The 10,628-nt window shown below is 41.4% G+C and overlaps 1 protein-coding gene across 1 annotated transcript; it reads left to right on the plus strand.

Moving 5' to 3' along the window:
- The first annotated feature begins 8,606 nt into the window (after nucleotides 1-8,606).
- On the plus strand, nucleotides 8,607-9,566 carry LOC128533716 (odorant receptor 131-2-like). Its single transcript, XM_053508018.1, has one exon. The coding sequence runs from the start codon at nucleotides 8,607-8,609 to the stop codon at nucleotides 9,564-9,566; it is 960 nt and encodes a 319-aa protein (XP_053363993.1).
- Nucleotides 9,567-10,628: the final 1,062 nt, after the last annotated feature.

Here is a 10,628-nt window from a genome sequence, read left to right on the forward strand (position 1 = left end):
CGGCCACCGATTGGTCCGTCCAGCGTGCGACCTCCCTCTGAACCGGAACTTCCTGTTTCAGCCTTTTTTTGTATTTTGGCATGAGGAAGATGGCGGTGTGGTCGGATTTACCAAACGGTGGACAAGATTGTGCCTTGTAGCTCGCATATGGCAGTGTCCGTGTCCGCTTGTGGTGGAATATAAACGGCACTGATTATGACCGATGTAAACTCCCGAGGAAGATAAAAAGGACGACACATGATGGACAGTAGTTCCAGATTTGGTGTGCAGGAGCGTGTGAGAGGAACAACGCTCGCGCTGTTGCACCAGCTGCTGTTTACCATTAAACACACGCCGCCTCCCCTTGACTTCCCCTAGTCCCGTGACCTGTCCATGCGGTGAACCGAGAAGAACTCGGCCGGCTGGATGGCGTGGTCCGGCACCGCTGGGTTCAGCCATGTCTTGGTGAAGCAGAGGAGATTGCAGTCCCGAATGTCTCTCTGGAACTTTACCCTGGCCCTGAGGTCATCGAGCTTGTTCTCCAGTGACTGGATGTTGGCGAGCAGGATGCTAGGCAGAGGTGTGCGGTGTGCACGGGCTATCAGCCTGTTCCTGACGCCGGCTCGTTTCCCTCGGGGCCTCCGCTTCGCGTCGCGTCCTTTGTTGTCCCTCAGGATCTCACTCGGCCACCTCGGATCCGGAGTTAAAAATGTCGAATTGTGAGTACATTGTATACCAATAGAAACAAGAGTGTCTCTATCATAACTAATGTACTTCATGGTGGTAATTTTGCCGGTTTTAAAACGCTATAAACTAACTTAAAGAACAAAAACAAAGAAAAGGTGGTCGGAGCAGTTGTGACGGCAGCCGACCTCACCAGCGCCATCTTGGAATAGGTGAAGCATATGGGCTTCGGGACTCTTTCAAAATACCAGCAGCAAGTAGTTGCTGCAGATGGCGCCTTACATCATCAATGTCAGCTGGTGCCAAGCGATGTGATCTCTCCCTAAATGGGGTGGGGTCGCTTAAGCGTATTTTGTGCTCAATTCCTGCAGCTAAGCCAACATCCCACTCATCCAAGGAGAAGACATTTCTCCTGGCTGCTAGTTTTTCCCGTAGTCAACTCTTCCAGTCCTCTGGAACAGGGGAATCACCAAAATCAAAGAGTTTTAAATCTAAGATAGTTACTTTGTTGGATGCCTGAGGCAAAACAACGGTATCCACTGCATACAGTTCAGCAAGAACAGTTCCAGCCTGAATGGAAGTGGATTTTTGAGACTCATTGTGCACAAGCACTGTAAAACAATAGCTGTCAATATCTCCTTTGGGAATGACACCTTGTTGTATAAATACACCAGCAGGAAGTTGCTGCAAAGTGGGTGCCTCGACCATAACAAGGTCTTTCAAAGTCCGGTTCTTTACTTTACACTTGGCATAGCACTTCTCCCCTGGAGCAAGAGAAAGTGGACCTGGACCCTGCCATTTCACTTGTCCAACTCCTTGGTCAGCCATCTTTGATGGTGGAATCCTATCTTGTGACTGTAATTGTCATACACAATTTTTTTCAGGGAGTGAAGCTTACCATCTTTGCCACTTTCTTTTGAGAGTTCCCATAATCTGCGGAAAAGAAAGGCATTGGTGCCTACAATGACAGGTGCTTGATTGTTATGTTTAAGCTCAGGGCAAACTAATGCCAAAACAACAACAGGTCCCTTGACTCCAGCCATTTCCTCTGGAAATTCCATCTCCACCACTAAATAGCCTCTGTAGGGATATTCTGATTCAGCCAGCCCCCAAATGGCTAAATTTGAAATTGGATTTAGTGGAACATGAGACAAATATTTTTTATACCAGTATTCAAAAATTATGGTTACGTTTGAACCAGAATCCATCAATGCGACACATGGAAGGTTATTGACTTTAATGGGAACAACTGATGATGGACCCACCAGACCTTGAGGCAAGTCTGTGTCAGAGGTTTCCATTTTTTTGACATTGGCTACTCGTTCAGGTGTGGTTCTTGCGTTCCTTCTTAATCCATCTGCTGCCCCCCTCATTTGATGTATTAGCCTTTTTATCACTTTCTGAGCATTTTCGGGAGCTGTACATTTGGGTGCAATGTGTCCATTCTCACCACATCGGTAACAGAAATACTCAGACAACTCTTTAGAAAGCTGAGCTTTAGACTGAGCCGGTTCCGGGCTTAAAGTCGCTTTGCTCTGAGGGTGGCCTTTGGTGTGTCTCACTTCTTGTTTAGAATTCACCAAAAGAACAGTTATCTGCTCTTTTAGAGCTTTTACTTCTTTTCTTAATGTCTGCATGTCCATGTTGGACTCACGGTTAACTTTTGACTTCTCCATAGACTGACATTTCAGTTGTCATGGCATGTGCCTAAATTTTTGTCACTTTTCGCTCACCCTGTAGACTCACTAGATAGACAGGAAAGGGCATGGCTGGTAAACCATCATTAATGAATTTCAGATTCCTTCACTCCAGGAGGTCTACAGAGCAGTCCACCGGCAGACACTAAGCAATGCAGAAGAGTTGCATGCAGGCAGGATAATGTACTGCGTCCCAGGGACTTTAAAGGCACAAAACTGATTGTCGCCATTCAATCTCCACATTCGAGAACAGCCGCAAAAAGACTGCACAAGCTCCACTTTCACTTTCGCACACAGCCGGCTTCCATGATTTTGCCACTGAAGAAAAAAGGCTGTGCGTTAAGGCCCCCATACCCAGCTGGGAAAAAAGAGTACAAATACTCTATAATGGTGAGTTGAGGTAGTGCAATGAGATGATAGATAAATAGTAAACATTTCTTTTAAGAGTAGCAGCAAAGACAAAAAAAGAGTTCTTGTGCAAATAACAGCTAATCAGTATTGTGCAAAAGCAATTCTAGGTTGGTGTGTGAAATTGCTAGATTAGTGTATTTGTGTTTATTTTATTTCAGTCCAGTCCTATTTTATTAAGGTGATTGTGTTCATTTGAGTGTGTGTGTGTACACTGCCTGTATGTGAGGGCTCGAATGCTTTGGTCCTTTTTTCCAGATGGCAGAATGGCGAAAAGTGGTTTTTTTTTTTTCTAGGTGTGCAAAGGCCAGATGCAGTGTGGTTAAGATGGTGTCGCCTGTGTCATCTGTGCTCTTGTTTTGGAGCTGGTCACTAATGGTGTGCCCTGCTTCAAGTTTGTGTCGCCATAAGTTCTCAAAACAATTCTGAAAAGGAAAGATGGCTCCTGCTGGCTAGTTTTTTTCACTTGCTTCAGAGTTTTGCATGCCTGACAAATGCTCTGTATACTGGAATTAACATAATATTAACAGAGATGTGCTGAGCTGAGTAGCTGAGCTGGGGGAGATAAGCTCTGCCCGATATGTGGCAGGGATATTTGTGTAAACAAGATCCAGCACGATTTCCCCTCTTGTTGCAAAGTACACATGGAATTTGGTGAGTAATGACTAGAAATTTGCATGGTTGAAATCTCCAGAGATAATAAACAGTCTATCAGAATGTGTGTTTTGCCCATGTTGCTTCTTCTTCTTTGTCTTTCGGCTGTTCCCTTTCAGGGGTCGCCACAGCGAATCATTTGCCTCCATCTAACCCTATCCTCTGCATCCTCTTCTCTCACACCAATTAACTTCATGTCCTCTCTCACTGCATCCATAAATCTCCTCTTTGGTTTTCCTCTAGACCTCCTGCCTGGCAGTTGCAACCTCACCATCCTTCTACCAATATATTCACAGTCTTTCCTCTGAACATGTCCAAACCACCTAAATCTGGCCTCTCTGACTTTATCTCCAAAACATCTAACGTGGGTTGTCCCTCTGATGAACTTATTCTTGATCCTATCCATTCTTGTGACTCCCAAAGAGAACCTTAACATCTTCAGCTCTGCTACCTCCAACTCTGCCTCCTGTCTTTTCTTCAGCGCCACTGTCTCTAAGCCATAGAGCATCGCTGGTCTCACCACTGTCCTGTACACCTTTTCTTTTATTCTTGCTGATACTCTTTTATCGCACAACACACCTGACACTTTTCTCCACCCATTCCAACCTGCCTGTACCCGCCTCTTCACCTCCTTTGAACACTCTCCGTTGCTCTGGACCGTTGACCGTAAGTACTTAAAATCCTGCACCTTCTTTACCTCTGCTCCCTGTAGCCTCACCGGACCTCTTGGGTTCCTCTCATTTACACACATGTATTCTGTCTTGCTGTGGCTAACCTTCATTCCTTTGCTTTCCAGAGCATACCTCCACCTGTTCTCTGCTCTCGCTACAAAGCACAACGTCATCTGCAAACATCATAGTCCATGGAGACTCCTGTCTTACCTCATCTGTCATCCTGTCCATCACCAGAGCAAACAAAAAGGGGCTTAGAGCCGATCCTTGATGCAGACCCACCTCCACCTTGAACTCTTCTGTCACACCTACAGCACATCTCACCACTGTCTTACAGCTCTCATACATGTCCTGCACCACTCTAACATACCTCTCTGCCACGCCAGACCTTCTCATACAATACCACAGCTCCTCTCTTGGCACCCTGTCCTACGCTTTCTCTAAATCTACAAAGACACAATACAACTCCCTGTTACCTTCTCTGTACTTCTCCGCCAGCATCCTCAAACCAAATACTGCATCTGATGTACTCTTTCTAGGCATAAAACCATATTGCTGCTCACAAATGCTCACCTCTGCCATTACCTAGCTTCCACTACTCTTTTCCACAGCTTCATTGTCTGGCTCATTAGCTTTATACCTCTATAATTCCCACAGCTTTGCACATCTCCCTTGTTCTTAAAAAATAGCACTAATACACTTCTCCTCCATTTCTCTGGGATCCTCTCACTCTCCAAGATCTTGTTAAACAAACTAGTCAGAAACTCTACTGCCACCTCTCCTAAGCATGTCCATACCTCCACACGTATGTCATCAGGACCAACAGCCTTTCCACTCTTCATCCTTTTTAACGCCCTTCTCACCTCACTTCTACTAATATTTGCTACTTCCTGTTCCACAACAGTCACCTCTTCTACTCTTTGTTCTCTTTCTTTTCCCTCATTCATTAACTCCTTAAAGTACTCCTTCCATCTTCCCATCACCCTCCTGGCATATGTCAGTACATTTCCATCTCTATCTTTAATCACTCTAAACTGTTGCACATCCTTCCCATCTCTATCTCTCTGCCTTGCCAACCTGTACAGATCAACCTCTCCCTCTTTACTGTCTAGCCTTGCATACAAGTCCTCATATGCTCCTTGTTTGGCCTTTGCCACCTCTACCTTGACCTTACTCTGCATTTCCCTGTACTCCTGTCTACTCTTTTTAGTCCTCTCATTGTCCCACTTCTTCTTAGCTAGCCTCTTTCCCTATATACACTCCTGGACTTCCTCATTTTACCACCAAGTCTCCTTGTCCACTTTCCCCTTACCTGATGATACACCAAGTACCCTCCTACCTGTCTCCCTGATCACATTGGCTGTAGTTGTCCAGTCAACTGAAAGCACCTCCTGACCACTTATAGCCTGTCTCAACTCCTCCCTAAAGACTACACAACATTCTTCCTTTCTCAGCTTCCACCACTTTGTCCTCTGCTCTGCCTTTGTCCTCTTCACCTTCCTCACCACCAGGGTTATTTTACACACCACCATTCTGTGTTGTCTGGCTACACTCTCCCCTACCAACACTTTGCAGTCACTGATCTCTTTCAGATTACAACATCGACACAAGATGTAGTCGACCTGAGTGCTTCTGCCTCCACTCTTATATGTCACCCTATGTTCCAGACTTTTCTGGAAGAAAATATTTACTACTGCCATTTCCATCCCTTTTTGCAAAGTCCACCACCATCTGTCCTTCTACATTCCTGTCCTAAAGACCAAACCTGCCCATCACATTTTCATCACCTCTGTTCCCTTCCCCAACATGTCAATTGAAGTCTGCACCAATCACCACTCTCTCACCTCTGGGGATGCTCTGCATCACTTCATCTAACTCACATCAGAATTTCTCCTTCTCTTTTAACTCACATCCTACCTGTGGGGCATAACCACTAACAACATTGAACATTATCCCTTCAATTTCCAGCTTCAGACTCATCACCCTATCTGATACTCTCTTCACCTCTAGAACATTCCTTACAAACTCCTCTTTCAGAATAACTCCTACTCCATTTTAAAAAACACTTTGGTAAAACAATTTGAACCCTGATCCTAAGCTTCTGGCCTTGATATCTTTCCACCTGGTCTCCTGGACACACAGTATATCCACCTTCCTTCTCTGCATCATATCAACCAACTCTCTTCCCTTCCCTGTTATGGTACCAACATTCAAAGTCCCTACTATCACTCCCAAACTCTTGCCTTTCCTCTTCTCTCTCTGCTTTCGAAAAAACGCCAACAGTAGCCCAATTTTCACTGGCACCCTGTAGGTCAACAACACCAGTGGCGGTCGTTGTTAACCCGGGCCACGGTCGATCCAGTATGGGAATTATATTTGTGATTCGCATCATAGATTTGGCAAATGTTTTACGTCAGATGGCCTTCCTGACACAACCCTCTGCATTTATCCAGACTTGGGACTGGCACAAGAAGACACTGGATTACACTGGAGCATACCAGCACCAAAACACAGTATATGCTGGTATAATTGCTGGTCAAGCTGTTTTATTTTTTTCAGAAAGGCCAAAGAAGATGAATGTTTCTTAAAGAGAATCATTACTGGTGACAAGACATGGATTTATCGCAACAAGCCCAAGAGTAAATTGCAGAGTATACAGTACTGTATATGGAATGGACACATCATCCTTCACTGACCAAGCAAAATTTTAAAAGTCAACCATCAGCAGGAAAGTTTTTCTGGGATTCTCAAGCGTCAGTATTAGAATATCATCAGGAAAATTGTTTAACAATTAACAGTACTTATTCCAGTGAGATGTTTATTGAAGCCTACACTTTAGTTTACACAAAGAGGACTGGTATCCAAGAGTTTTTATGATCTTGCCTGACAATGCACATTCATGTACTACTGACCACACTGTCAACACCCTGGGGAAAAATCTTCCTTCAACTTAAAGATGAATGTTTATTTTTCCTGCAGGAAGTTTGAAACCATTTCTATTCTTTTTTAAAACCATGTCTTATATGTTCCTAAAGTGGTGATAATAAAAAAAAAAAAGCAGTAATTTGAAGTCTTACTAACAGATAAAACACGCACTATTATAGAAAACATGTCCATAGCAGTCCGAGTTGAGGGCATATAAAACACCTGAACTGTGAGAGTCCAGTATAACAAAACAAGTCATTTTACATCAATTTATAGCCCAGGAGAAAGAGGAGAAAGTGTTACTGTGTAATTCGAGGGGAGGGAGAAGGGAGGGTCTCATTCCTCCTCTCCTCTTACTTTACCTTCGCACAAACACACACGAACACAGCATGTGCGCGCACAAATGGAAATACTTCCAAATGGAATACTATCTGTCGGGCTTAGTTTTTACTAGGGTAATTTGTTTTATTTTTATTTTATATTTTGTATTAATTATTTTATTTTATTGATTTTTTTTTTGTGGGGGGGGGGCTTATGGAACGGGCTGTGGATTCGAATGGATTTAATTGAATTATTCTAGTAATCCAAGGTTCCACTGTAGGTCTTTATTACGGCCTTCATGAATGGGCCTTTTTTCAAGCTTTGCTTGTAGTTGCTATAGCAAAATTCCAGACCTAATACCATATTTACTTAACTTATCTTCTTTTCAAGTACTGGAACAGCAGGGCTTATCCTTTTGTTTTTGTTTTAAACAACTGAGAACATGACATTTCATTTTTGGTGGAATACTTTTGGTGTACATTACATTTAAGTAAGTAACAATTATTATATTATTAAGTATAGTTCTTGTTTGGCACTCCCAAATAACCTTAGTAAAATGCATTATTTTTCAGTGATATGTTTTATGCATGTACTGCAGATTGTTTTAATTGTTCTTTGTTTGCTGTGATTTCATTCTCCAGTTTCCTCATCAGGGGTGAAATAAATGGATTAAAGTCACCAGGTAGACTTGGCCACCTTCAATTTTTCAACACAGTCCTTTGAAGTGTTGGTACTATGTTATAAGTGATCATATTGCTGCAAATTTTTAATGATACATTACATACAAAACCTGCCATGGGCCATTGTACAACCCTCTGAAAGCAGTTTTATGACCTGGGGTTGCTTTAGTCAGGTCTAGGCTAAGCAATGATATGCAAGAAAATTAAGTCACTTAAATGCATTGGATAACCAGGTTATCCCATCTGTAGATTTTTTTTTCTTTCAATATGGCACAGGTCTATTCCATGACTGTGAAAGAGCAGTTCTGGAAGTATATCTAGAATAATTTTTATACATAAATAATATCACACTGCATGACTAAATCAAAGCTAAAGGCAATTAAAAGAAATCTGAATGTATGACCTATTTTCACCAGGCAGTAGAGGGAGAGAGAGAGCGAATAATCACTACTAGGGTTCGTCCCAACCCCTCAACCCCCGCTCACCACTAGATCTGTATAAATGTCATAAACATGTTGCTTTGTTCCTGTTCCCCTACCTGAACACACAAATTAATGAGTAGTTAATAAGCTGTTATTTTTACAGACATGCAGAGTGCAGGAGTAAATGGTAATACAACCAGTAATTTGTTATCTGATGTTACAAAGCATTCGTTTGAGAAGTTCTTGTTATTGCAGATCCTGGTTGTAATTTTTTTCTATGTAAACTGTTTAATGATATTGACATTTATAAAAAAAGAGGCATTTAGAGATGAAACTAGATATGTTTTGTTTGCACAAACCCTGTTTGTTGACACTGCGTTTATATTTCAAGCTTACTTGCTGGCTGTTGACAATTATTTGCAGTATCCAGTGAACATATTTATCTGTAGTCTTTGTTCACTACTTCAGAATTTTTTGACCTGCTGTACACCACTGACCTTGGTGGCAATGTGTCTGGAACGCTATGTGGCTATATGCATGCCTTTGAGACATGCTGAAATTTCCACCGGTAGGACCAGATTTTATGGGCTTTTTATCATATGGATTATAAGTTCTATTATTCCAGCATTTATTTTTTTAGGCTATTGGACAGCAGCCCCAACTGCTGCTCTGTTTTCCTCTGCTGTGTGTAGTGCAGAGTCACTGATATCTAAAGACTGGCAGGGACATGGTCGTGCTGCATTGTGTGTTGCCCTTTTTCTGTTTATGGTGATTATTACTGTCTTCACCTACATTAAAATAATGATTGCAGCCAGAGCTGCTTCCTCTGAGAAAAAGAAATCAACCAATAAGAGTCTCAGAACAGTGCTGCTTCATGGTGTTCAGCTGTTTCTGTGCATGATGCAATTATTCAACCCATATATAGAAATGGCATATTGGAAGGTTGAAGAATTAACATTTAGGAATGTAAGATATTCCAATTTTATTGTTTTCTTGTTTGTACCACGCAGTCTTAGTCCACTGGTTTATGGTGTTCGAGATGAAAAATTCTGTATTGTTTTAAAGCATTATGCTTTGTGTGGTACTGCCTGCCATTTCCAGCAGTGTTTGAAAAGAAAAAAATAAAAATAAGACCAGTCTAAACAGACCATTAGACATTCTGTAACATTAGTGAGCTCTTTAACTTTTTATTTTTTAAGCTGCCTAGTGATATTGTTTTGACAACTTTTTGATGCCTTAATCTTCACAATGAATGGATGCAACAACTGATGAAAAAAGGTTTTGTAGGTTTGCCTGAAACTTATTTGTGTATTTGTTTTTTTTTGTTTTTTTTTTACATTGCTTACCTTTTTTGACTTGGCATGGTAAACTGCAGTAATTTTTGAATTTTACACTTTTAAAATATGTCACTTTTTAAATATAGTTGTGTAAACACTTCATTACTGGATCATAGTTGTCATTACCTGATGCCAGTTTCATACAACAATTGATGTGGAATTGCTATTTTCTAGTAAATCACAGCAACAGGGGACAACTGTTTAACTGCAAAGAAAATTTTATTTAATTAGCATATTTATCATATTTAAATAATTGAGATAATCAAACCAAGTTTTAAAATTATAATTTCATTTAATAACCTCTGAGGTCTGAAGATATTTTGTAGCAGTGTGGGCTACAGTAATATGCGAGCAGCATGTATGCACAACTTTTTTTTTTTTTTTTGGGAGAAAAATAACAGCTGGTTGGGTATTAAAAACAAAAAAAGTCACCAAAATAAGGCCACAAAACACTTTTTAAAATTTTGTTGACAAAACTTGATCTTGTAGTCTGTCATCTTTGCTTCGAAATGATGTGAAATTTATCCTGCTCACTCATTCACAGGAAACAGTATATTGATTAAAATTTTCTAAGACACTTTTTGTTAAAAAAAGGCCAAATGAGGGTAGATGTGAAGGATTGTAAATAATCTTGAATTTCACACCAGAGGAGACAAACAACTGTATAATGAGCCTTTCAGTCAGATTTGTGAAAATATATATACTGTAGCTACAGTAGTTGATCAATTGGAATGGTTATTACCGTCGCGCTCACCGCCGCGTAAAAACGTCAGCGGCCAAAATAAATCAGTTGCATTTCAAAGTCATTCGTAAAATGGCCGCCAGGTGGCGCAAAATGACATTTTCGCTC

The sequence above is a fragment of the Clarias gariepinus genome, chromosome 11 (genome assembly GCF_024256425.1).
Source record: "Clarias gariepinus isolate MV-2021 ecotype Netherlands chromosome 11, CGAR_prim_01v2, whole genome shotgun sequence".
NCBI lineage: Eukaryota > Metazoa > Chordata > Actinopteri > Siluriformes > Clariidae > Clarias > Clarias gariepinus.

What these genes read in the sequence shown, in the direction of transcription:
- LOC128533716 (XM_053508018.1), top strand. Translation starts at nt 8,607, where the DNA reads ATGCAGAGTGCAGGAGTAAATGGTAATACAACCAGTAATTTGTTATCT.